The 26,839-nt window shown below is 39.4% G+C and overlaps 10 protein-coding genes across 10 annotated transcripts; 7 read left to right on the top strand and 3 right to left on the bottom strand.

Annotated features, from left to right (window-relative positions):
- Window positions 1-59: 59 nt before the first annotated feature.
- On the bottom strand, window positions 60-1,208 carry IAQ61_003243 (uncharacterized protein; the record flags this gene model as incomplete). Its single annotated transcript, XM_003844843.1, has 1 exon — window positions 60-1,208. The coding sequence occupies one exon, from the start codon at window positions 1,206-1,208 to the stop codon at window positions 60-62; it is 1,149 nt and encodes a 382-aa protein (XP_003844891.1).
- Window positions 1,209-1,504: 296 nt separating this feature from the next.
- Window positions 1,505-2,491, top strand: IAQ61_003242 (uncharacterized protein; the record flags this gene model as incomplete). Its single annotated transcript, XM_003844842.1, has 1 exon — window positions 1,505-2,491. The coding sequence occupies one exon, from the start codon at window positions 1,505-1,507 to the stop codon at window positions 2,489-2,491; it is 987 nt and encodes a 328-aa protein (XP_003844890.1).
- Window positions 2,492-2,973: 482 nt separating this feature from the next.
- IAQ61_003241 (uncharacterized protein) lies at window positions 2,974-3,579 on the bottom strand (the record flags this gene model as incomplete). Its single annotated transcript, XM_003844841.2, has 1 exon — window positions 2,974-3,579. The coding sequence occupies one exon, from the start codon at window positions 3,577-3,579 to the stop codon at window positions 2,974-2,976; it is 606 nt and encodes a 201-aa protein (XP_003844889.2).
- Window positions 3,580-3,960: 381 nt separating this feature from the next.
- Window positions 3,961-4,386, bottom strand: IAQ61_003240 (uncharacterized protein; the record flags this gene model as incomplete). The annotated part of the gene is made up of 1 exon (XM_066095904.1): window positions 3,961-4,386. One exon carries the CDS (start codon window positions 4,384-4,386, stop codon window positions 3,961-3,963), a length of 426 nt encoding a protein of 141 aa, XP_065954149.1.
- A 182-nt stretch (window positions 4,387-4,568) lies between these two features.
- Window positions 4,569-5,552, top strand: IAQ61_003239 (uncharacterized protein; the record flags this gene model as incomplete). Its single annotated transcript, XM_003844840.2, has 1 exon — window positions 4,569-5,552. One exon carries the CDS (start codon window positions 4,569-4,571, stop codon window positions 5,550-5,552), a length of 984 nt encoding a protein of 327 aa, XP_003844888.2.
- Window positions 5,553-5,582: 30 nt separating this feature from the next.
- On the top strand, window positions 5,583-6,200 carry IAQ61_003238 (uncharacterized protein; the record flags this gene model as incomplete). Its single annotated transcript, XM_066095903.1, has 1 exon — window positions 5,583-6,200. The coding sequence occupies one exon, from the start codon at window positions 5,583-5,585 to the stop codon at window positions 6,198-6,200; it is 618 nt and encodes a 205-aa protein (XP_065954148.1).
- Window positions 6,201-6,740: 540 nt separating this feature from the next.
- On the top strand, window positions 6,741-7,154 carry IAQ61_003237 (uncharacterized protein; the record flags this gene model as incomplete). The annotated part of the gene is made up of 1 exon (XM_066095902.1): window positions 6,741-7,154. One exon carries the CDS (start codon window positions 6,741-6,743, stop codon window positions 7,152-7,154), a length of 414 nt encoding a protein of 137 aa, XP_065954147.1.
- A 1,224-nt stretch (window positions 7,155-8,378) lies between these two features.
- IAQ61_003236 (uncharacterized protein) lies at window positions 8,379-9,083 on the top strand (the record flags this gene model as incomplete). The annotated part of the gene is made up of 2 exons (XM_066095901.1): window positions 8,379-8,663; window positions 8,730-9,083. 2 exons carry the CDS (start codon window positions 8,379-8,381, stop codon window positions 9,081-9,083), a joined length of 639 nt encoding a protein of 212 aa, XP_065954146.1.
- Window positions 9,084-9,236: 153 nt separating this feature from the next.
- Window positions 9,237-9,623, top strand: IAQ61_003235 (uncharacterized protein; the record flags this gene model as incomplete). Its single annotated transcript, XM_066095900.1, has 2 exons — window positions 9,237-9,286; window positions 9,368-9,623. 2 exons carry the CDS (start codon window positions 9,237-9,239, stop codon window positions 9,621-9,623), a joined length of 306 nt encoding a protein of 101 aa, XP_065954145.1.
- A 126-nt stretch (window positions 9,624-9,749) lies between these two features.
- IAQ61_003234 (uncharacterized protein) lies at window positions 9,750-10,214 on the top strand (the record flags this gene model as incomplete). Its single annotated transcript, XM_066095899.1, has 1 exon — window positions 9,750-10,214. The coding sequence occupies one exon, from the start codon at window positions 9,750-9,752 to the stop codon at window positions 10,212-10,214; it is 465 nt and encodes a 154-aa protein (XP_065954144.1).
- Between the last annotated feature and the right edge of the window lie 16,625 nt (window positions 10,215-26,839).

Genomic DNA, 26,839 nt, shown 5'->3' with positions numbered 1-26,839 from the left:
CAAATTGCATGATCATGTATTCTTGGAGGGCACCTTGGATCATACATAACGCGTCTCGATTAATGGCCAAGGCCCATGTCCACAACAAGCTTTCCGCCAGTACCTTTGTGGTATTCGCGCACTAGATCATTCAGGCCCGTCAGAGGATATGACTTCGTCAAAGCTCTTACGCCATGCTCAGCTGAAAACTTTAGCGTCTCGCAAAGTACCTTGTTGCTCCCCACCAGACTTCCGATGATCCTGATATCACGAAAGACGATGTCGTGTGCCGAAATGTGGAAGCCTTTCTCAGGGAAAGACACCAGAACACATGTTCCGTGAGTCTTGAGGAGCTTCATTCCATAATCGAAGGCTGTCTGACTCTCAGGTAATATAATGATAGCATCAAGCCCCATATCACCTACGTCTTTCTTTCCATCTTCAGCACCAAGCTCTTGAACAACCTCCGCTGCTTTATTAGCTCTTGCGTCTATGATTCGCGGAGATGGGCTGAGGTTCTGGGCCACTCCTTGTGCTACAGCTAGGGGACCATCTGCTGCTTCGATACCGAGAATTCTGAATCCCATCTTCGCGCCGAACTGTAGACCGAGATGTCCAAGCCCACCACCTGCGCCAAGGATGCCGACCCTGGAACCTTCTTTTTGTCCACATCGTAACAGAGCTGCGTAGATGGTGACGCCAGCACACATCAAAGGTGCTGTTTCCACGGCCGTCAAACTTCCAGGTATCGGAGCGACCTGCCTTGCATCCACTACAGCATACTCTGCGAAGCCTCCATTTCTACTAAGGCCGTTGTTACCCGCACTGACGCAATGTACCGAGTAATTTCCGTCATCCTCTGCGACCGGGTCTTTTGGTCGATTGTTTTTACACTCGAAGCATTTCCCGCAAGCATGGAAAGCCCGACCTGGTATTCCCACTCTTGTGCCAACTTTCAGTGCGCTGGCTTCTGAGGATGGCGTTTCGAAGTGAGATACCACTGTTCCAGCAAACTCGTGACAGCCGATGTGGGGAAATGATGACGGAAGTCCTGGCATCTGCCCCTCTGCCAGGACATAATCGGTATGGCAGTATGACGCTGCATCTACCTTTACCAGGACATCATGTGGTTCTGAAGGTATAGGAACAGGGATAGAGCGTAGTGTGTAGGGTTCCTTGTAAGCCTCCAAAAGCTGGGCTTGCATGCTTTTTGGTAACTGTTGAGACATGCTGGGATGAAGATGACAAGAACAGATTCAGCGCGTTGTTGTGGTTCGGAGGTTCTAGTATGAGCTTATTGCAATTGTTTTGGATCAGTTTCCATCAGGCATCCAAGCAAATTGACCCCGCAGCGGGGTATGCAGGTACCGGAGTGGGGCTGTAAGTGAGGATGGCTTTCTCCAACATGCACCAGGACTAGTGTCTATCGGCATGGATGTCACAATACCATCAACAGTAAACATCGAAAACTGTATTTTTTTTATTCCCCCTTTTTCCAACGTTGTCCTCTTCGACACGTCATACCATGTCGTCGGATAATTCCACAGTCACCCTTCCCGCACCTGCTCCAAATCAGATCTATGTCAAGATATCAGCCCTGCACGCCGGGTATCTGACATTGCCCGAGAGACTCTTCGTAACAGATGCTGACCCCGACCGTCGCGCAACCGTACCGTCCCTCTCATTCCTCATCCAACATCCCTCTACAACCAGTGCTTCCAATCCCCACACATTGGTTTTCGATCTCGGCCTTAAACGTGACATCAGCGGATACCGAGAAGCTCAACAACACCACATTGCGCAACGTCAACCCACGGCCGTAACCCCCGATGCAGCGGACAGCCTACGCAAGGGAGGCCTGGATCCAGAAGACATCAACACCGTAGTCCTCAGCCACGTACACTGGGACCACGTCGGCACGCCCAGCGACTTTTCGAACGCGGAATTCGTTGTAGGTAGTGGAACTACGCATCTCCTCGCCCACGGCGACGGACCCTACTATCCCGCTGAAATCTTCAACGCCGACGAACTTCCTGCGTCTCGAACTTGCGAACTTCCACCCGTTCGCTCACAGGACCGACATACCGCGTCTCCACAACAGACAAGTCATGTCTGGGCGCCCTTGGCTGGGTTCCCTGCAGCAATCGACTTCTTCGGCGACGGCTCGGTATACCTCATCGATGCGCCTGGACATTTGACTGGCCATGTGAATCTCCTTGCGCGAACGGGGCCAGGGAAATGGGTGTATCTTGGGGGTGACTGCTGTCATGATCCGAGGATATTGAGTGGAGAGAAGGGGATCGCAATGTATGATGATGGAAAGGGGGGGTTGAGAAGTGTACATGCTGATAGCGAGAGTGCGGCGGAGACTGTGGCGAGAGCGGCTAGGTTACTCAAGGGTGGTAATGTTAGGGAGGCTGGGGGCGGGGTGGTGGATGTGGAGGTTGTGGTTGCGCATGATGGGGGGTGGGCGGAGAGGAATGAAGGGAGATTTTGGCCTGGGTATTTGTGAATCTTGCGTCTGGCTAGCTAAGCAAGGATCGATCTTGAGTTTCTCAGAGGGAATGGGAGATGGCACTCTCAGCGTACTATTACCATGATTCCCATATCTATATCACAGCGAGGAGGATATCACGATTCACGAATACACAACTTAGAAGCATATATTATAGCAAGGAGGGCGTTGATTAAGTGACGGTCATCTTTATATAACTCTTGCTATATCATGTTTTATACTAACACCCACGGCGGCAATGTATGCTCTGCCATCTATACGCCAAGAAAAGACATAGCCCCCTGAAAGCTAGACACTCGAGTCCTGACCTTTCTAGGTGAATATCAAGGATCCGAAGATACGGCAGACAAGAGAATACTCTTGCCATACGCATTATAATAGAAGAGCAGGTCTTAGACGGCATCACGTAGAAATCACTTTGTAAATTGCCATTCTGCTGTCATTCTACTGTTCGGCCCAGCTTCCACTACTGGAATTATCTACACACCAAGAAAAGACATCCCGCCAAGGGCCTCCGCCAGCTCATCAACCTGTTGTCGGCCTTCAACAACCTCGACCACAGCCGTCAGGAACCTCTCAGCATCTTCCTGGCTCATCCACCACATCTCCTTCATCGGGTCCTCTGGCCTGAGAACTTTGATGTTCTCGGGCACAGGTGTCAAGAGCGCTTTCACCAGCGGCTGCTCGAACGACTCTTCGCACAGGAAGTTCGGCACCTCGTCACCAAATCCCAGTCCACCGAACCCCATGGTCAACCCGCCATCCGCCAAGGCAGCAGCCGCCTCTCCAGCACGCTCCTTCTTCTCCGTCATTCCGGCCATCTTCTCTCGGTGGATGGTGGCCTGCATGGCCCAGCATGCCCCATGTTTCTTCTGCGTCGCCGCATCCTGCAGTTTTGCCAACTCCCAGAATTCTTGCGCCGTACACTCGGGCTTGGTGACGCACGATTCTAACTTCTTGACGAGATCTTCCATGCGTTTCTTGGGCTGCTTACTGAACTTGATCAGGTCGTAGCGACTGCTACGCTTCCAAATCTTGCCGACAAAGTGCTTGCTTGCCCACGACTGTCCAGCTGGAATTCGCATCGCCGTGTCAATCCATGTGACTATGAAAACGCGCAGGAACTGCTCTAGGCTGGGATCCAGCTTCACGCGCTCACTGGAATCGCCAAGCGCATGTGCGCGAGCAGAACGTTGAGGCGGATGTTTATGTGGTGACTCGAGAAGGAGTGATGGCAATCCAGCCGCCAATAGAAGATTGCAGTCTGGTGGTGTACGCCGGGCTCATTCTTGCGGGCTTGGAAGTTGAGGCGCGCGAGCTCGGCGTAGTGCGTGAAGTAGTAGTCTAGCTGCATGTCTTCCGGAACTATGTGGACTTCGGCGCTGCGAGGATTGAGCTAGATCTCTGTGAGCGTGGGGAGGCGGCCGGAGGGGAAAACACGAGCTTTTAGCTTCTTCATCTTGAGCTCATAGAGCTTCTTCGCCTCGTTGTGTTTTTGAATGAGGGCTTGAGTGGTGCTGGCCATGGCGTTGGTTATGGGCTTTGTGAATGTAGTCGTGAGGATATATGAAAGTGAGTATTGGGGTGTAGAAAGATAAAACCAGGGCAACGCCGTCTACTATAGGAGTGTCCATGGACCTAAACAGGGTCCTGGGGTGCAAGTACCCTGAAACAGAGAAGTGGTTCAGAGACAGCTGGATGTACTTGTCTAGTGGCACAGTGGTGGTTAACTGTACCCTGTTTACCAACCACTCCTCCTCTTTCGCTTCGAACGAGATAGTGGCATTCCAGAGGTGGATCAGAAGCATGATAGAATGTAGTGCGGCCATGTCCTCATCTAAGATAGACGTTGTGTGCATGGGAGTTCCCTCGCTGAATGCTATCAATTCCATGCTGGGTAGTATGGGAAAGCTCAGGTCCAGAGTCTGCAAGAAGACTTATCCCAACCCTGCAGTATGGTCGAGACTTAGTGCGTGCGATGCTGTGTCATGAACGCCTGGGTCACGTGTGACGGGCTTAGCCTCTTGGCGGTGCTTGCCCATAGATAGCTCCCATCCTCCTAGACTAGGACAATATGATCACATTACACACTGCATTTGGACCCTCCTCATCGTCGGATATTGCATGCGACGCGAGGTCGCAGACTTACACCTTCGGCAAAAAAGGGACATCACAGTCTTTACTGAACGCCATAAATCGATCACGAGACTACGAACCTCTGACAGTAGAAGATTATATCGCACACATGTCTCAAGACTCAGCGAAGCAGATTCCTCAAGTTGGCAGGGTGTTGGACAAGGCCAAGACCCTCGTGAACGAGATAGAGGACGCCTACAAGGAGCTGGAGTCCAACCACAGGACCCCCTCTCTCACCGAGGCTTACAACGAGTTTGCCAGAGCGATGATAGAGTACAGAGACAGTGTCCTGTACGATCTAGTGAGTGCCTCGGTGGCGGCGGCGGGGGACGGCTCCTCCAAGCTGGGTAGGCCCACTGAGTGGGGGAGCAAAAAGCAGTGGAGGAAGCCCGCAGCTTCCATCGGGAACTCATCCAAGATGTCGGTGCTTTCCGAAGATGCGGTCGGTGTGGAGCAGAAGTTCGCCGAAGATGGAGGGCAGGAGGTGGTCTTCGCCGACGAAGAAGAACCAGAGCAGCCCGCAGAGCCAGAGCCCAAGAAGACGAGGAAGGTGGTGAGACGTGTGGTGAAGAGGCCCAAGAGTGCTCGAAACTCTTCAACTCCTACGATCGTGCCCCCTGCCCAGGCCGAAACTACACAAGGCTCGAAGCTCAGCGCCAAGGACATTACCGCCCTGAGAGTAGTAAAGTACTACATCTCTGAAGTCACCACAAGCTCTTCATCGCCGCTGGAAGATGACATAACCGCCTCCATAGAGGAGGGCGTGGCCAAGACCCCTACCATCGGGGTAATCGTGGACACTATAGCTAGAGACTTCGCCGACTCAGGCAAGGAAGCCTCGGTTTCGCTAGGCATGGAAGACGGCGTGGTGGACCAAAGCTGTATACTACCTAAATTGCTCGCTAAGCTCACAGAGGGCTAACTGTGCTAAAGCTAAAGCGCGTGTGAGTACATGCTGGCTTTTAAAAAAAATTCAAGACTGTCCGCTGTCTGGCGTCACTATTGTCCTGTTTTCACCATTCCTACAGCGTCAATTGGCTTGATAGAATCTTTCAGGACTAGCTCTGCGTACTTCTTCTTTTGGGCGGCCTTCATCTTCAGGACATCCTGGTGGAACCACTTATTTGGCATTTTCAACACGGTGTTATCTGCTACTAAAAGTTCTGAGTCTTCTGTAACAAAAGGATATTTTATCAGCTTGAATCTACAGGTTCTCTCTGGGCTCAGTAGTCCTGTACACTTGAGGATGGCTACTCTCATCCATTCTACAGTGGTCATTATGGCGGGACATGTAGATATAAGTAGAGTCAGGTGGCTCGCATCACATGCAGGCCTCCTGCCACTCACAGGCGAGGCGACCATGGTTATTGCTTCCCTGAAATCTTGGTCCCCTGGCTTTGGTATCCTTAACCCCATCTTGGAGTCCTTATCAGCATTGAACACTGTGGTACATATGTTGTACCAGTCCTTCACGTCCATATGGGTAGAATCCGTGGCCGCTAGCTTCCTGAATCTAGGGTGGTCGCGCAGCATATTGTCTATGTGCATTAGTATACAGGCTATTAGGTAGTTGCCATTAGATATAAGCGAGCCTCCGTAGTAGCTCCCCGATCTAGATGGAGCGTCGCCTTGAGGTAGCGAGACTGATGATGTTTTCGTGGTCACTTGCGAAGAACTGCGATCTCTCTCGGCTATCCCCAGTATTATCGTACACATCTCTTCGTGCCTCCTTTGAGCCCTAGCGTCGCTCTCCTTGCATGTGTCTATTAGATCCTTGATGCTACTCAGGACGCTGGATTAACCTTCTCTGATTTCTACTAGCACTCCCAGAGGGGTTTCCGTGCCTATAGAGGAGGACACAGACCTATACGCCTCAGCTGCGCTAGAGTTCATGCTAAGAGAAGTGCTGTCCGCGATGCTCTGTATCCTCTTTTGGAGATCTGATAAGTCCTCCATCTTGGGTCCCTAGGGTTCAGACGTGCAGAAAGGGCAACGCAGTTGCTCCTGTAGCACGGCGGACCCTGTCCCACCATCGCGGCTTTGTAACAACAGACAAAGACCGCGATCTTGCTAATATTGCTCTCCGCAAGCTACCACTCCACATACAAACATGTTCAGGCACAGTACCAAACAGAATGTTAGATCACAGGAGAACTTGCGAAAGAGCGCATCTACTGCCTTGGACAGGCACAGGCAGCTGCTATGTAACACTGTCTACGAGAACACTTACAGCACTACGTTACCTGAGCCCTCTAAGGAGATGATAAACAACATAGTGGTGTCCTTGACGGGCTGTAACTCTAAGGTTTGTGGCAAAACAAGGAGACTTTACACAGTGGCCAAGTTTAATCATGCAGGTAAGTCCATGTTGCGCATGTTCTTTATACAGCCAGAGGTATCTAGCGCTACTGCGATCACGAGCTTAGCATACTTGAGCATCCTGAATGGTGCTAGGTCTGAAGTGATGGATGAGCTTAACAACCCTTCGCCAGGTAGAATATCCGCCTCGAAAGAGAAGTGCTAGGTGGCGGGAAGGGTGTCTCCCTACGTAGTGGAGAGAGCAGGCCTAGCTTTGGTAGCTGAGTGGAGTTACTTCAACGCTTCGAAGTTAAGGTTGTCGTACTTATTGTCTTCCCCTAATAACATTAATCTTATGTCTATGACGAAGGAGACTATATCTATATATCAAGGATTCTGTGTGAAAGATTGCGTAATAGTGTACGTGTCAAACATGAGATGTTTTAAAGTGACTGTGGCACCCGATAACGACGACACAGGAGAGAGCCCTAACAAGTCCACATGTATGTTCTTGTACTGTGATGGGACCTTTAAAGTTTAGGGTACCCCTCACAAGAGCTACAAGGTGTGTGCACTTTTTAGAGACACTGTGCTGAGGGCACACTCTTTACAAATGTCTGCCAAAATCCTTGCTTCTCTCGTCCCCCTGGAGGAGCCTGGATCTCAACAAAAGAGCTGAAGACGTGGGATCGGGCGACTCGAGGATCCAGCGCATGCAATCTTCTACCATTATCTCCCCTAGGGTACTGTAGCCGTCTGAGTCTTTTCTTAAGTACGAGGATAGTGTGGAGGGAACTACGTTCCTGCCCAACGGTCTACGAAGGCGTAAACTGACAGGACTCGCTATGTGTTCCCTTCTAAACCCAACAGTAGATCTAGCACCCTTGTACCTCACTATAATCTCCCTACAAGGCTTGGTAGAGCTTACAGAGGTAGTGTTGATAAACTGCTAGGCTTGCTCTATGTCAGTGTTAGATACTCTTTCTATATTTCTCTCGCAAAGCTTGTAAGAGTCTATACTAAGGCACTAAGCTACTAAGTCTCTAAAGCCAGGGTCCAAATGCAACGTCTTCTTCCCCTTAAACCTCTTCTCTAGTGCTAGGCGTATCTTAGTGTTCTCTATAACTTCTATAAGGCACACCTTGTTTATTCTTATATCTTAGGTACTAACTACTTTGTGTGCAGCTTTATCTACCTCTACAATCTAACATCCCTCTTAAACTAGGTCCTCTATATTAGATCCTATGTCTGCTATAACTCTAGACGTTAAGGACGTCGTCTACTATAATATAGAAGAAAAGCTTTTTTAAAACCCTATAACTCTACTAAACACAAAAGTAGGCCTATGTGCACATAGCAGTCTACCTACAAATTAAGCTTAGCAAGGCGTTTTATAAGGCTGTTAGTAGCCAGAAGTCTCACGTCCGAGAATAGCACCAAGAACAGGAGGATGCCTTGCTCTGTCCTAGACCCTAAGTATGCCACTCTAGCAAGATCGTACTACCACTGTTCGGGCATGTACTCCAATGAAATAGTGAGAGACACTAGCTTAGAGAGGCTGTCGCCAAATTGTAACGTTAAACACGTTGCTCGTTACAGGTTAGAGGAAGAGTTGGCCCTGGGGGAGGCGGAGTTGGATGGTATAGTGTTTACCCTCGCTTCCCCTCGCGGTGTAGAGGCGTACTTTTACTCTAGAATGGAGGGAGGCAGAGGTGTGCACGGTTTGGCTATGGACGTAGGAAGAGGGTGGGAGTAGGTCTCTCGCGCCATGTTGAGCCTGTATCACTATGGTTTACCTTAGCCCAGGATAGAAGGCTTCGTCAGCAGAGACTATCTTTCCACCATCAACAACCTAAGTCCTCGCGCGTGGGACTTGAGAAGGATTCAAAAGAAGGGTGCATACTACACTCCTAAGGTGGACGGAGAGAGAGTGTATGTGCTCATATTCTCTGGAGTGATGCACGTGTTTGCAAAGTCTAAGGGGTACCCTCACATAGGGTGCAGACCGCTTCTTAAGATGATTCCTCGGACATCTCTGGTGGTTATAGATGCTGAGAACACAGTGTCTTATGGTATTCTTCTGATAGACATGCTCACCGATTATGGAGGTAAGCCTTCCCCTAGAGAAAGGGATTACAAATGGTCCCTGGGCTAGATGGAGAGACTACAGAACGCTGGGGAAGGGATACCTATTAAAGTTAAGCCCTACTCTAGCTCCTTGCTGGAAGCGGAAGAAATGTCACGGTCGGCCTTGTACCCTACTGACGGAGTCATAGCTCTGTGGCCCGGGACCACCACCTCCAGAAAGATGAAGCTAGAGAAATCGATAGAGCTGCTTGTTAGCCAGAACAACAGTCTGTATACATCAGGTGGCGACGTAGTCTTTAGCGATGCAGGCATACCTACTGGTGTCTATTAGGGAGACATAGTTGAAGTTAGACTGAAGCTATGCTCTAACGGCAAGGATGTAATAACCAAGCCTATTTTTAAGAGGGTGGATAAAGTTAAGGCCAACGGGACCAGCGCAGTGATGGCCGTCCTGTCCTCCTTTAGTTTAGTGAGGAGAGACGATGAGACCAGAAGGAGAGAGGTGCTGATGTGGTGCGACTCGTTGAAGCAGCACTTGATCAAGTTAGCTCTTGAGAGAAAGGGGAGTAGAAAGGTAGTCATCGACGTCGGAACGGGCACAGGTTAGTCCTTGGATATCCTGCGTCTAGATAAAGGAGTTTCCTATCTGCTAATAGAGCCATCTGAAAAGAAGTGTGCAATGCTTAGAAGGAGAGTGGGGAGAGCAAGAGTGATAAAAGAGCCTAGGGAGATCATGTCCGCTATAAGACCACTTAAGTCAGGATCGCAAATTTACATAGTAGCGAACATGGAGCTGTCTCAACTATCTTCTAATAAGGAGCTGATGAAGTTTGTTAGAGAAGAGGTGGCCTTCGTCTCGTGCACATTTAGCGCTCACTTCGTTACAGCAGAGCTCTACGATGTTTGCTCCTACTGGCAAATTCCTATGGTAGGTTGTATGTACACATACGACGATGTAGAAGTAGGTGGAGTCTTGGTGGACACCCTGGGTGTTTCTATGAAGCGAAAGTCGGAGAGTGAGTACACAGTGAAATGGGGAGGTGATGAGGAGTATGCAGAACCGTACACCACCACACAAGAATATGAGCCATTCTGCACAGTCACTAGAGCTATAGACAAAATCCCCCCTCCCAACAAGGAGTTAGGCCTGGAGGCTTGGAGCATATGTAGCAAGGTTTATATGATAGAGAACTTCTAGGGCTTAGAGGACCTCGCGAGGATCTAGTTTTTTAAAAAGCTTCTAACCTAAACTCCTATAAGCGAAGTTAGCGATAACCCCTGAAACGTGTACTTTAGAAATGTTAAGCCTAGTCGGCAAACTGTACATCTGTACCATCGTCCTCTCTATTTGTGGGTCTAGCAGAGGCTCCTACTCTAGGCCTTCTTACCTTCCTCCTCACTGGCTGCACTGGCTCAGGTTGAGGAGTCTCTTGAACTCTTTGAGGTCTCTCTACCGCAGTTCCTGTTGCAAGGAAACGGCGATGTTGGTGATGGGCAGGGACTATCTGATGCCGGTGACGATGGAGGGTTTATTGTTTACATCCCGATTAGGACTAGCGCTTATCGCGTGACGCGTCCATATAGTTATTTCACCCCTTTAGATTAGTTTTGAATTTATACTTCTACCACATTTCTATTTTCTATAACTATAGGTTATAAGCCTAGGCTCTTATTATTAGTTACTATTAACTCTGCTGCATCCCTCTATTAAATCTAATTCGTACCTTATTTTAGTTCTGCTACATAACGCGTTATACCTCCTTATTACTACTATATTAGAATTAACGTAACACAACATCTCCTCTTAAGCTCTACCTCTAACCTTCTAGATCTAATATCCTAGCCTTTTGTAAGGTTCTAGTTGTAGGCAATAGTATTTGCTTTACACTAGACAAAATAGTGTAGAGATAGCTATTAGTATAGTATTAACACAAGAATAATACTTGTCCTTCTAAAACCCCGCGTAAAGCGCAGGTTTTACGCACCTTAGTTACTAAGGCACTAAATGTGAAGGGCTTAGGCTTATGCCTAAGCCTAGGTCTAACACAAGACAGACCAAGTCTAACACTACTACTAAGCGAACACATTGCACACCTATAAAAAGGCGCTAAGGGCTTACCTCTCCTTTAAGATACTAAATACTATTATTAACGCTTATTATATTCTCCCCTAAGGCTAGTCTATAATATTTTAGTATCTTCTTCTAAATATACTATAATAGTAATAAGAGATAGACGCGCTAGATATTTAGAATAACTAGGTGCAACCTAATATAGTAGAAAGGCTAATACAATAGGTTTATAGATTAATAGAATAATAGGCTTAAGACTCTACTATAATAGCTATACTACGTTAATAGAATAAGGAAATACGTAATTAGATTCTATTCTAACCCTCCTCTAAGCCTACTAGGTTTAATAATATACTACCTCTGCCCTCTCCTACCTTATATTACAAACCTTTCCTAGTTAGCTTGCTATATAATAGCACTAAGGTAAACTTCTCCTCCTAGTAAATAACTATAGAGTTTAAACTATATATAGATAAGGTCTTTATTAGGGATAAGGAGGTAAGGTTTATATATATTTAGTCCTAGTTATTACCTATAGTCTAGCGTGCTATAGTACTATACTTTAAGGATAGTACACGCAAGCGTTAGGATATAAGCAGGTTTCTTAACTACCTAGCATTCTATTATAGTAACTATTATAGGTAGAAGCGCGCCTAAGTTATATTAGAATACTTATATTAAGGCTAAAATTAGCCTTTTATAGAGTTCTTTATAAATTTTATATAGCTCCTTATATAGTTAGGAGGTTTATACTAGGATAATAAATAGAAGCTTTTATAACTTTAGTAATCTCTTAATAGTTATATGCGCTTAGTTTCCCTTAATAGGGGAGTCTCTAGGATAAACTATAACGTAGCTATAAAGGAATACAAGATAATTATAGTAGATATTAAAATAGCCTCTCTAGAACTAGGTTTTCTTTAGGCTAGTAAGTCTAAGGAACCCTAGTAGAAGTCTAACTTAGATTAGGATAGTAATATAAATATAGTAGAAGTAGTAGCCTTATTAAGTGTACCTACTAAACTACTAATATTATATTCTAACTAGATCCTATAGGACCTATTTAATATATAGAAACTAGCAAAGGTCTATACCTAGTGTAGATAGGGTAGTTATTTTATGCGTGTATGCCTTAATACCCTATTACTATAACTAGTAGGTGTTAAGATAGTTATAGTATTAGTAAGCAGCTCTAATTTAGGAAACTAGCTACCCTTAACTTTAGGCTAAGTTAGGGGTATAAGGAGAATACTATAATAGAGGAATTATTAATAGTAGAGGCTATTAAGTATCCCCTAGATATTAAGGCAGGGTTAAATAATCCCCTCTTCTTTATTCCCCTCCTCCTAGGTAGAGTAGAGAATATGCAAGCAATAGTTAATTTAGGGTGCTAGTGTTTTAGTGTAGTTAAGGAAAAGTTAGTAAGATAGATTAGTAGGAACTTTATAGATATTCCCCTGCGACCCTTATAATATACCTAAGGAATTACTAAGGGTATAAGAATTTTATAGTTAGTAGTATTAGACTATAATTTAAATAGTTAGTAGTCTTAGCTTTTAGCTTATATAGTACCTAGTCTCTCCTATTAACTAATACTAGGTAGACTATAGCTATGTAGAGAGGGCGTTGTTATAGATATCCTATAAGGCAAATTAATAATTAGGAAGGTAGGAAATATAGTAGTATAAAAGAGCAGGAGACGCCTATATCCTACCTATATCTCTACTATCTTAGGTTTAGTTATAGCAGGGTTGCTAAATTAAGGATCCTAATAGGAAGATATATAGGTACAAATTTTTACAATAAATATACTAGATATTTTATAGGTAATATATAACTTACGCCTAATAAAATATCTAGGAAGTGTTAATAAGGGAGGTCCTATTAATATACACACTATCTATATTGCTAGTAATATAGTTCTCTATAAGCCTAAGTATAAAACTAGAAAGATAAAGTTGCTACTAGAACTATAAGAGTTTAGGGACCTGTTTAATAAAGAGTTAGCAAGCAGTTTGCTACCCTATTAGGGTAGTATAGATTACTATATTTAGTTAACAACTCTCCTAGATAGAACCTAGCCTAACCCCCTATAAGGTCCCCTATACCCTATATCTTATAATTAATTACTAGAACTAAGAATATAACTTACTAGATTAATAGATAAGGGCTAGATCTAAGTAAGCTCTTCTATAGCTAGAGCTCTAGTATTGCTAGTAAAGAAGCTATTAGGCAGTTAGCGCCTTTATATAGATTACTAGATACTTAATAGTATAATAATATTAGACTAATACCTACTACTACTTATTAAGGAAACTTTACGCATACTATCTAGCGTAAATTAGTTTATAAAAGTAGATATTTACGCTGCCTTTTATAAAGTTAGAATAGTAGAAGGTTATAAGTCCTTAATAGCTTTCTATACCTAGTTTAGGTTATATAAATAGTTAGTATATCTATTTACTCTTAGTAGTATACTATCTACTTTCTAATAATATATTAATACTACGCTTATAGAGTTACTTAGATTATATATAATAGCCTACCTTAATAATATCCTAATTTATTTAGGAGGAGACTAGTTTAACTATATAGAAAAAGTAAAGTGTGTACTTACGCTATTAAAAGAAGTAGGACTACACCTAGACTTAGAGAAATGTGCTTTTAGTGTTAAGGAGGTACGCTACCTAGGCTATATTATTAAGGTAGGCAAATTACTTAGACCTAACCCTAAAAAGCTTAGGGTAGTATAGGAATAGGAATCCCCTAGGAATATAAGAGAGGTAAGAAGTTTTCTAGGTTTTACTAACTTCTACTGCGATTTTATTATAAAGTTTTCTAAAGTAGTAGCACCTTTAAACTAACTAACTAGGAAGGATACCCTATTCTAATAGGGAGAGGAGGAATAGAGTATATTTAATATACTAAAAAAGGCATTTATATCTAGACTAGTACTAATATAATAGGACCTAGCTAAAGAAATATTATTAGAAGTAGACTATTTAGGATACGCTCTTAGGGGTTGCTTATTATAAAAAGTTAGGGGCGTCTAGCGCCTAGTTACTTACTACTCTATAGCTCTAACGCTAGAAAGATAAAACTACACTATATATAACAAGGAATTACTAGCTATTATTAAGTGTCTTAAAAGCTAGTTAGTAGAGTTATAAAGTGTTTATAAACTATTTATAATATTTATAGACTATAAAAACCTAGAGTACTTTACTAGCCTTTAAAGCTTAAGCAAGTAATAGTGCTACTAGGTAGAGGAACTTTTAAAATATTAGTATATCCTATAGTATAGACCTAGCTATCTTATAGGACAACCTAATACCTTAAGTAGGTAACTATAAGACTTAAACTCCTCTAAAGTAATACTATAGTTAGTAATACGCCCTAAATTAATTTAGGTTATAGTATTAGAAGCAGAGGAGGCGTCTAAGTTACTAAAGGGCGCTAGCCTTTTTGCTAACCTATATATATAGATACTATAGGACAAAGCAGTATTAGAAGATAAGATATACTAAGTGCGTCTTAATATAGTTTAGAAAGGCGCTAGGTTTTTCCTAGTTTCTACTAATATAAAGTAATAGATTAGGGACTATATAATTAGCGCACACGGCACTTTGCTTTAGAGGGGCGTTATTTAGTTACTAATATAGGAACCCCTTATAACTACTATTATATAGCAAGTATATAAATTAGGTTTAGTAGGATATCTAGGAAAGAATATAATATTTTAAATACTACGCCGTAACTATTATTAGGATAGAATATTAGGAGATATTATATAGTATATTTAGAACTACTATTATTATAGTGCTTATATCTCCTAGAAGCGCTAATAGGGTCTATTATAACCTATACTAGTTACGTTATAATACTAGTCCTAAATATCTATAGACTTTATAGTTAACCTACCTGCAAAAGATAATAGTAAACCTTAGTTCCTATTAGTTATTACTAATAGATTGTCTAAATATATTTAGCTTAAAGCAACAGTCTCTATAGTAGCTAATTATTGTGCAAGGATCTTCTAGGACAACTAGTAGCAGTTCTAGGGCTTCCTATCCTCTATTATTACTAACTAAGGCTCTAACTAGTTAGGATCCTTCTAGATAATATTATGCTAGATAATAAAGATAAACTAGTTACTGTCCACTATATATCACCCCTAGATAGATAGCAGGACAGAGTAGGCAAACTAAGAGGTACAGGTAGTGCTGCGCATAATAGTATACTTTAAGTAGACTAACTAGCCTAACTACCTACTAGCCTGCTAACTTATACTTAATAATAGGGACTCTAGTATAACTAGTGTTAGCCTAAATCTACTTTTAAATAGGTATACTATAGATACGCTATAAAAGATAATATTACTACTAGTAAAGCCTATAAATCCTTATAGAGAGGCTGTAGCGTTCTTATCGCACCTATAAAGGGGTGTAGAGCTAGCGCAAGCTACTATTATATTCTAATAGTAATAATAATAGGAAGTAATAAACTAGTCCTAATACCTAGCTAAAAAGTTCCTAAAAGGTAATATAGTTTAGTTTATAATACGTAATATAAAGATAAACTAACTAAGTAAAAAGTTTAACTAGCTATAGGTAAAGTATAGAGTAATAGAAGTCCCTACTCTACTTATAGTAGTATTAGATTTACTAGGGAACTTGCATAAGACTATGTATATAGATCTGCTAGAGAGAGCTACTAATAACCTACTACTAAGCTAGTGTTATGGACTGGCCTTAAGGGAGAATATAATAAGCGTTAATAATAGTATTTAGTATCTTAAACGAGAGATAAGCCCTCCACGCCTTTTTATAGGTGTCTAGTGTGTTTGCTTAGTAGTAGTGTTAGACTTGGTCTATCTTGTATTAGACTAAGGCTTAGGCATAAGCCTAAGCCCTTTACATACCCCTAACCTTCCCCTATAACCTATTATAAAATCGTTTTTCTAGGGGTCTAGGGTTATATCTTTATCCTCTATAATCTATATTAGGCTTTATTACTATATTTTTTAGTTTTATTATTATATCTTTATATTCCTTCTTAATTTATAATAGGCCTATATATTAAGTAGTACACGCGTGTAGCGTCTATACGCTTATTTTAGCACCCTACTATAAAAGTTCTAATATAGCTATCCCCCCCTACTATAAATTTCCTAACTTACTTTATTATATAATAGATTTTCCCTACTAATTAGCCCTTTCTCTAATCTTTTTCTATTAATCCTGCCTATCTAGTCTATATTATATCTTTATTTATAGCTACTAGTGCTAGTAGTAGGGATCTACTATAAGGTAGTTAGACCCTACGCTAGGCCTACTAAGATAAGGTGCATACTTCTAATATTCTCCCTATATTTCCTACACTAACTTTTTATTTAGCACATATCTCCCTAAACCTAGTTACTTAGTAGCTTTATTATTTCTAGTAACTTAGATAATAAGGAATATAATAGTAGCTTTATAAAGCTACTTCCCTATAATTAGTATATTAACTAGCTTTGTCTCTTTAGTAAGTGTAACTATTAGGAGGGTAGTAGTAAGTTCCCCTTAATTTTTATTTCCTTTATAGCAAGTTCTAACTATATCTAGGGCGCTTATATAAGTCCTGCTATTATAGCTACAAGACCTATACTTAATTAGAAGCTATCCTTACTAATAATCCTAATATTTGCTAAGCCCTCTATAACTAGCTTTAGTTTTATTATAGTTACTAGGAGGATCGCCTCTATATTACAAAGAAGGGGACCCTTAGCACCTTTATAGGGAAACCTACTAAAGGCACCTATTACTAGTTTATACTATAGTTCTACTAGCTCTACTATTATTTTAAGGATCTTATATTAAGAGCTTAAACTAATAATACTATTACTCTACTTGCCCCTACTACCTACTTGCGCGCCTATAATTAGTATTAGCTTAGTACTGTTATTCTATCTACTACTAGTACTCTAGTATTTCTACTTTAGTCTACTATTACGCCTTTATATAGTAGTTATAGTAATAATAACGTTATATAGCTTGCTACTGCTACTAGTGTTACCTTCTAGTATATTAACTAGCATATAAACAAGACCTAGGCCTAAACTAACCTTTATATTAATAAGCTTAAGAGCGCTGCTAAGCGTACTACCTATAGTATTAAGACTCTTATTATTAGTATTAATTTTCCTTTATTCCCTTTATATATATTCTAATATTTGCTTTCTTTAGGCCTAGGGTGCTACGCGTTAGTAGACTATTAAAGTACTACCCTCCTCCTGCCGCTACTACTACTATCGCTTATACTCCTTAACTAAGTCCTCCCCTACCTACGCTGCGCGTAAGCGTTACTACTATTACTAAGAGACGTAGAGGCGTTAAAATAATATAAATAATAGTTTAGGGGGAGCTAGGGGGGGGTTAGTTATAGATAGTAATAGTATAGACACTGCTACCTAATTATTAGCTACCTTATAAAACTTTAATAGTAGGGCACTTACTTAGAGTGTTATTAGGATAAATAAAAGATATCTCTAATACCTTTCTACTTCTTAATTATAACAAAGGTCTAAGTTATTATTCTAGTTTTCTTCTATACTTGCTTCCTAGCTTTTATGCGTATTAGGCTATTATTATATGTAATATTCCTATACTATTCCTTAAACCTATCTAGAGCCTTAGTATCCTGCACTACCTCTAGTAGGTGCTATATTAGATTAATATACCCCTTCTATTTTACTAGGACTTAATACTTCCCTTTTCCTCTTGTATTCTTTGTATAAAGGATCTCTTCTACTTCCTATTTATCTAGCGTTGCGTCTTTATTTTCTAGAGTAACTATAGGGCCTAGTTATAAGTCCTAAAGCTTCTAGCTTAGTAGTAGATTATTAGTAGCTCTCTCTAGTAGATCTACATGCACAGTCTTATACAAGTTCCCTAGTAAGTCTAATACTACTATAAGTAGAGTAGGGACTTCTATTACTTTATACTTTACCTATAGCTAGTTAAACTTTTTACTTAGTTAGTTTATCTTTATATTACGTATTACAAACTAAACTATATTACCTTTTAGGAACTTTTTAGCTAGGCGTTAGGACTAGTTTATTACTTCTTATTATTATTGCTATTAGAATATAATAGTAGCTTGCGCTAGCTCTACACCCCTCTATAGGTGTAATAAGAACGCTACAGCCTCTTTATAAGGATTCTTAGGCTTTACTAGTAGTAATATTAGCTTTTGTAGAGTGTCTATAGTATACCTATTTAAAAGAAGATTTAGGCTAATACTAGTTATGCTAGAGTCCCTATTATTAAGTGCAAGTTAGCAGGCTAGTAGGTAGTTAGGCTAGTTAGTCTACTTAAAGCATACTATTATGCGTAGCACTACCTGCACTTCTTAGTTTGCCTGCTCTGTCCTGCTGTCTATCTAAGGGTGGTATGTAGTAGACAGTAACTAGTTTATCTTTGTTATCTAGCACAATATTATCTAGAAAGATCCTAACTAGTCTAAGCCTTAGTTAGTAATAATAAAGGATAGGAAGCCCTAGAACTGCTACTAGTTGTCCTAAAAGATCCTTGCACAATAATTAGCTACTATAGAGACTATTGCTTTAAGCTAAATATATTTAGATAATCTATTAGTAATAACTAATAGGAACTAAGGTTTACTATTATCTTTTGTAGGTAGGTTAACTATAAAGTCTATAGATATTTAGGACTAGTATTATAATATAACTAGTATAGGTTATAATAGACCCTATTAGCACTTCTAGGAGATATAAGCACTATAATAATAGTAGTTCTAGATATACTATATAATATCTCCTAATATTCTATCCTAATAATAGTTATGGCGTAGTATTTAAAATATTATATTCTTTCCTAGATATCCTACTAAACCTAATTTATATGCTTACTATATAATAGTAGTTATAAGGGGTTCCTATATTAGTAACTAAATAACGCCCCTCTAAAGCAAAGTGCTGTGTGCGCTAATTGTATAGTCCCTAATCTATTACTTTGTATTAGCTAGAACTAGGAAAGACCTAGCGCCTTTCTAAACTGTATTAAGACGCACTTAGTATATCTTATCTTCTAATACTACTTTGTCCTATAGTATCTATATATATAGGTTAGCAAAAAGGCTAGCGCCCTTTAGTATATTAGACGCCTCCTCTACTTCTAACACTATAACCTAAATTAATTTAGGGCGTATTACTAACTATAGTGTTGCTTTAGAGGAGTTTAAATCTTATAGTTGCCTACTTAAGGTATTAGGTTATTATGCAAGATAGCTAGGTCTATACTATAGGATATATTAATATTTTAAAAGTTCCTCTACCTAGTAGCACTATTACTTGCTTAAGCTTTAAAGGCTAGTAAAGTACTCTAGGTTTTTATAGTCTATAAATATTATAAATACTTTATAAATACTTTATAACTCTACTAACTAGCTTTTAAGACACTTAATAATAGCTAGTAATTCCTTGTTATATATAGTATAGTTTTATCTTTCTAGCGTTAGAGCTATAGAGTAGTAAGCAACTAGGCGCTAGACGCCCCTAACTTTTTATAATAAGCAACCCCTAAGAGCGTATCCTAAATAGTCTACTTCTAATAATATTTCTTTAGCTAGGTCCTATTATATTAGTACTAGTCTAGATATAAATGCCTTTTTTAGTATATTAAATATACTCTATTCCTCCTCTCCCTATTAGAATAGGGTATCCTTCCTAGTTAGTTAGTTTAAAGGTGCTACTACTTTAGAAAACTTTATAATAAAATCGCAGTAGAAGTTAGCAAAACCTAGAAAACTTCTTACCTCTCTTATATTCCTAGGGGATTCCTATTCCTATACTACCCTAAGCTTTTTAGGGTTAGGTCTAAGTAATTTGCCTACCTTAATAATATAGCCTAGGTAGCGTACCTCCTTAACACTAAAAGCACATTTCTCTAAGTCTAGGTATAGTCCTACTTCTTTTAATAGCGTAAGTACACGCTTTACTTTTTCTATATAGTTAAACTAGTCTCCTCCTAAATAAATTAGGATATTATTAAGGTAGGCTATTATATATAGTCTAAGTAACTCTATAAGCGTAGCATTAATATATTATTAGAAAGTAGATAGCGCACTACTAAGACTAAATAGATATACTAACTATTTATATAACCTAAACTAGGTGTAGAAAGCTATTAAGGACTTATAACCTTCTACTATTCTAACTTTATAAAAGGTGGCGCGAATATCTACTTTTATAAACTAATTTTCGCTAGATAGTATACGTAAAGTTTCCTTAATAAGTAGTAGTAGGTATTAGTCTAATATTATTATACTATTAAGCATCTAGTAATCTATATAAAGGCGCTAACTGCCTAATAGCTTCTTTACTAGCAACACTAGAGCTCTAGCTATAGAAGAGCTTGCTTAGATCTAGCCCTTATCTATTAATCTAGTAAGTTATGTTCTTAGTTCTAGCAATTAGTCACGTGATATAGGGTAAAGGGGACCCTATAGGGGGTTAGGCTAGGTTCTATCTAGGAGAGTTATTAACTAAATATAGTAATCTATACTACCTTAATAAGGCGGCAAACTGCTTGCTAACTCTTTGTTAAATAGGTCCTTAAACTCTTGTAGTTTTAGTAGTAACTTTGTCTTTCTAGTTTTATACTTAGGTTTGTAGGGAACTATGTTACTAGCAATATAGATAGTGTGTATATTAATAGGACCTCCCTTATTAACACTTCCTAGATATTTTATTAGGCGTAAGTTATATATTACCTATAAAATATCTAGTATATTTATTGTAAAAATTTGTACCTATATATCTTCCTATTAGGATCCTTAATTTAGCAACCCTGCTATAACTAAACCTAAGATAGTAGAGATATAGGTAGGATATAGGCGTCTCCTGCTCTTTTATACTACTATATTTCCTGCCTTCCTAATTATTAATTTGCCTTATAGGATATCTATAACAACGCCCTCTCTACATAGCTATAGTCTACCTAGTATTAGTTAATAGGAGAGACTAGGTACTATATAAGCTAAAAGCTAAGACTGCTAACTATTTAAATTATAGTCTAATACTACTAACTATAAAATTCTTATACCCTTAGTAATTCCCTAGGCATGTTACAAAGGTCGCGGGGGAATATTAATAAAGTTCCTACTAATCTATCTTGCTAACTTTTCCTTAACTACACTAAAATACTAGCACTCTAAATTAACTATCGCTTGCACGTTCTCTACTCTACCTAGAAGGAGGGGAATAAAGAAAGGAGGATTATTTAACCTAGCCTTAATATCTAGGGGACACTTAATAGCCTCTACTATTAATAATTCCTCTATTATAGTATCCTCCTTATACCCCTAACTTAGCCTAAAGTTAGGGGTAGCTAGTTTCCTAAATTAGGGCTGCTTGCTAATACTGCAACTATCTTAACACCTACTAGTTATAGTAATAGGGTATTAGGGTATGCACGCATAAAATAACTGCCCTATCTACACTAGGTGCAGACCCTTGCTAGTTTCTATGCATTAAACAGATCCTATAGGATCTAGTTAGGGCGTAATATTAGTAGTTTAGTAGGTACACTTAATAAGGCTACTACTTCTACTATATTTCTATCGCTGTCCTAATCTAAGTTAGACTTTAGCTAGGGTTCCTTAGACTTGCTAGCCTAAAGAAAGCCTAGTTCTAGAGAGGCTATTTTAATATTTACTATAATTATCTTATATTCCTCTATAGCTACGTTATAGTTTGTCCTAGAGACTCCCCTATTAAGGGAAACTAAGTGTATATAGCTATTAAGAGATTATTAAAGTTATAAAAGCTTCTATTTATTATCCTAGTATAAACCTCCTAACTATATAAGGAGCTATATAAAATTTACAAAGAACTCTATAAAAGGCTAATTTTAGCCCTAATATAAGTATTCTAACGCGACTTAGGTACGCTCCTACCTATAATAGTTGCTATAATAGAATACTAGGTAGTTAAGAAACCTACTTATATCCTAACGCTTGCGTGTACTATCCTTAAAGTATAGTGCTATAGCGCGCTAGACTATAGGTAATAACTAGGACTAAATATATATAAACCTTGCCTCCTTATCCCTAATAAAGACCTTATCTACACGTAGTTTAAACTCTATAGTTATTTACTAGGAGGAGAAGTTTGCCTTAGTGCTATTATATAGCAAGCTAACTAGGAAGGGTTTACAATATAAGGCGGGAGGAGGCGGAGGCAGTATATTATTAAACCTAGCGGGCTTAGAGGAGGGTTAGGATAGGATCTAATTACGTATTTCCTTGTTCTATTAACGTAGTATAGCTATTATAGCAGAGTCTTAAGCCTATTATTCTATTAATCTATAGACCTATTATATTAGCCTTTCTACTATATTAGGTTGCACCTAGTTATTCTAAATATCTAGCGCGTCTATCTCTTATTACTATTATAGTATGTTTAGAAGAAGATACTAAAATATTATAGACTAGCCTTAAGGGAGAATATAATAAGTGTTAATAATAGTATTTAGTATCTTAAAGGAGAGATAAGCCCTCTACGCCTTTTTATAGGTGTCTAGTGTGTTCGCTTAGTAGTGGTGTTAGACTTAGTCCGTCTTGTGTTAGACCAAGGCTTGGGCATAAGCCTAAGCCCTTTACAGCTAGAGGCTTTAGGACTTATAACTAGGTCTAATAGTTACTCTAGAAAATAAAGATGTAACGCTAGATAAATAGGAAGTAGAAGAGATTCTTTATATAAAGAATGCAAGAGGAAAAGAAAAGTATTAAGTCCTAGTAAAATAGAAGGGGTATGTTAATCTAATATAGCACCCGCTAGAGGTAGTGTAGGATACTAAGGCTCTAGATAGGTTTAAGGAATAGTATAGGGATGCTATATATAATAATAGCCTAATACGTATAAAAGCTAGGAGGTAAGGGTAAAAGCAAACTAGAATAATAACTTAGACCTTTATTATAATTAAGAAGTAGAAAGGTATTAGAGATATCTTTTTATTTATCCTAATAACACTCTAAGTAAGTGCCCTACTACTAAAGTTTTATAATATAGCTAATAATTAGGTAGTAGTGTCTATACTATTACTATCTATAACTAACCCCCCTCTAGCCCCCCCTAAACTATTATTTATGTTATCCTAACGCCTCTATATCTCTTAGCAATAGTAGTAACGCTTGCGCGTAGCGTAGGTAGGGGATAACTTAGTTAACAAGTACAAATAATAGTAGTAGTGGCAGCGGGAGGAGGGCAGTGCTTTAATAGCTTGCTAACGCGTAGCACCCTAGGCCTAAAGAAAATAAACGTTAGAATAGATATAAAGGAAACAAGGGAAATTTAATACTAATAATAAGAGTCTTAATACCTTAGGTAGTGCGCTTAGTAGCGCTCTTAAGCCTATTAATATAAAGGTTAGTTTAGGCCTAGGTCTTGTTTATATGCTAGTTAATACGCTAGAATGCAACACTAGTAGTAGCAGTAAGCTATATAATATTATTATTGCCACAACTACTATATAAGGGCGTAATAGTAGACTAAAGTAGAAATGCTAGAGCACTAGTAGTAGATAGAATAATAGCACTAAGCTAATACTAATTATAGGCGCGCGAGTAGGTAGTAGGGGCAAGTAGAGTAATAGTATTATTAGTTTAAGCCCTTAATATAAGATCCTTAAAATAATAGTAGAGCTAGTAGAACTATAGTATAAACTAGTAATAGGTGCCTTTAGTAGGTTTCCCTATAAAGGTACTAAGGGTCCCCTTCTTTATAATATAGAGGCGATCCTCCTAGTAACTATAATAAAACTAAAGCTAGTTGCGGAGGGCTTAGCAAATATTAGGATTATTAGCAAGGATAGCTTCTAATTAAGTACAGGTCTTGTAGCTATAATAACAGGACTTGTATAAGCGCCCTAGACATAGTTAGAACTCGCTATAAAGAAAATAAAAATTAAGGGGAACTTACTATTACCCTCCTAATAGTTACACTTACTAAAAAGACAAAGCTAGTTAATATACTAATTATAGGGAAGCAGCTTTACAAAGCTACTATTATACTTCTTATTATCTAAGTTACTAGAAATAATAAAGCTACTAAGTAGCTATATTTAGGGAGACGTATGCTAAGCAGAAGTTAGTGTAGGGAATATAGGGAGAATATTAGAAGTACGCACCTTATCTTAGTAGGCCTAGCGCAGGGTCTAACTGCCTTGTAGTAGATCCCTACTACTAGCACTAGTAGTAGTAGATAGAGATATAATAGAGGCTATATAGGCAGGATTAATAGAAAAAGAGTAGAGATAAGACTAATTAGTTAGGAAAATCTACTATATAACAAAGTAAGTTTAGGAAATTTATAGTAGGGTAGGATAGCTATATTAGAACTTTTATAGTAGGGTGCTAAAATAAGCGTATAGACGCTACGCGCGCGTACCGCTTAACATACAGGCCTGTTATAAATTAGGAAGGAACACAAAGATATAACAACAAAACTAAAAAATATAGCAATAAAGCCTAATATAGATTATAGAGGATAAAGACATAACCCTAAACCCTTAGAAAGATGATTTTACAATAGTTTGTAGGGGAGGGTTAGGGGTATATAAAGGACTTAGGCTTATACCTAAGCCTAGGTCTAATATTAGACAGACTAAGTCTAACACTACTACTAAGCGAACACACTAGACACCTATAAAAAGGCGTGGAGGGCTTATCTCTCCTTTAAGATACTAAATACTATTATTAACGCTTATTGCATTCTCCCTTAAGGCTAGTCTATAATAACTAGGATTAATTAGGATTAAGATACTCTGTGATCTAGTTAATATCCCTCCTGCAACACACCCCCTAGGTGTAGGTAGATCTTTTATTGTTATTGTGGTTACGCTTATAGTTAGTAGGTAGTGTAGCTAATTAGAGCGTTATATATCTAAAGGGTTAAATTAGCTTACCCTTTAGATACTAACTAGCGCGCCTTTCTTGTTTAGCCTGCGCTTGCGCGCGTAGATATTATCTAGACAAAGCTCTATAACTCTATCTACCTAACTATAATCTTTTACTATAGCTTAAGTTATAAGATTATATAACCCTAAAGATCTAAACTATACTTATATCCCTACTAACCTATATCTTAGTTAAAGTTAAAACCTGCTACTTATACTTACTCTACCTGCGCTACCCTTATTACCTCCTGCGTAGCTAAAGCTATAGTTGCTAAAGCTGCTGCTACTAAAGAAGAGCGTGCTACTACTAAGTGTAAGGCTATTATAAAGTGTGTAGTAGCTAAGCGTGTAGCTACTGCTACTATAGCTAAGATTACAAAGCTAAGGTAAGGCGCTCCCGCTCTAGCTCCTACTACTCTAGCTCTAACTCTAGCTCCTGCTCCCCCCTAGACCCTGCCTAAGGCCCCTGCTCCTACGCCTACTCCCTCTCTAGCTCCTAAGGAGACCCTAAGATCCTCCTACTATAGAGAGCCTAGCATTTATTATGCTAAAACTTATCTAAATTATCTACGCTTAGCGCTCTTTAATAAGTCTAATAGCAAGTGCTATAACTCTTCTAGTAGGGGGACTTAGTGCTAGTAGTGCTCCTCTAGGTATAGCTATATCCTAATATATATAATCTATATAAGAATTTTTCCTTTATAATGCTTTTAGTAAGATCTTATACTAATAAACTAATTAATAGCCCTAAGCTTGCCTAACGCTCTGCGCTGTCCTTCCTAGCAAGGAAGTAGGTAGGTAAGAGCTAAGACCTTCTTAAGGATAAGAAGCAAAGGGTCTTAGTGCTCCTTAAGGAGAGCAAGGCTAAATAGCAGGAGCTAGTAAAAGCCGCTGCTGCTACTGCTAAGCTTGCGCGCAAGGCTGCTTCTATAGCTAAGGGCGCCTAGAGCTCCTTATTAGAAGATAAGGACTCTAGCTCCTCTAAGGTTCCCCCTATAGATCCTAGGGTAGAGTAACCTAGGCAGCTCCCTATAGACTCTAAGGCACGCTTTGCGCGTATAATAGAGCTCCTTAGAGAAGCTACCTAGGTAATAATACAGAGGTAGGCTATAGTTAGTTATTTTTATATTATATATTAATAGATCTTATATACTACCTTACTTTAATTAACACTATATAATATATACTCTACTATTATATAACTTTAGGTGCTCCCTAAACCTTATAAATTATTATACTATTAGGTTTTTAGTAAGCCTATTAGCTAGTATATTGCTAGTAGGTAGGTAGGCAATATAGAAAGATCCCTTTGTATGCTCTTGCCTAAGCTACATGTTTTAAATATCTACATAGCGTAGCTTAGTGGTGATCCTTTTATTATTGCCTACTACTAACCTAATAGTTTATTAATTATTACAATTAATTATCTAGGTAGTATCTAAAGTAAGGTGTATTTTAGTTAAAAAATATTTTAACGCTATTGCTTCTTTACTTACTTGCTTAAGCGCAAGGAGCTCTGCCTTAGTAGTTAAAGTAGTAATAGTTAATTATTAAGCTACCTTCTAAATAATAGGTCCTCTAAAGAGCGTAATTAGGTATCTATATAATAATTGCTAAGTATTAATATTATTAGCAAATAACGCATTACTACATATTATAAGCTTATTAGGATCCCTATTCCTATATTAGATTAATTAGTATTAAGTTTAGTATAGATAGATAATCACTTAATTAACTGTATTAAAGTGTTATTTAGATAGGTTAGTAAGGTATTAGGAGAGCTAGGAGGCTATA

Source organism: Plenodomus lingam (genome assembly GCF_022343315.1).
Source record: "Plenodomus lingam strain CAN1 chromosome Unknown contig_17, whole genome shotgun sequence".
Lineage (NCBI taxonomy): Eukaryota > Fungi > Ascomycota > Dothideomycetes > Pleosporales > Leptosphaeriaceae > Plenodomus > Plenodomus lingam.
This window is presented reverse-complemented; position numbering and strand designations above follow the sequence as displayed.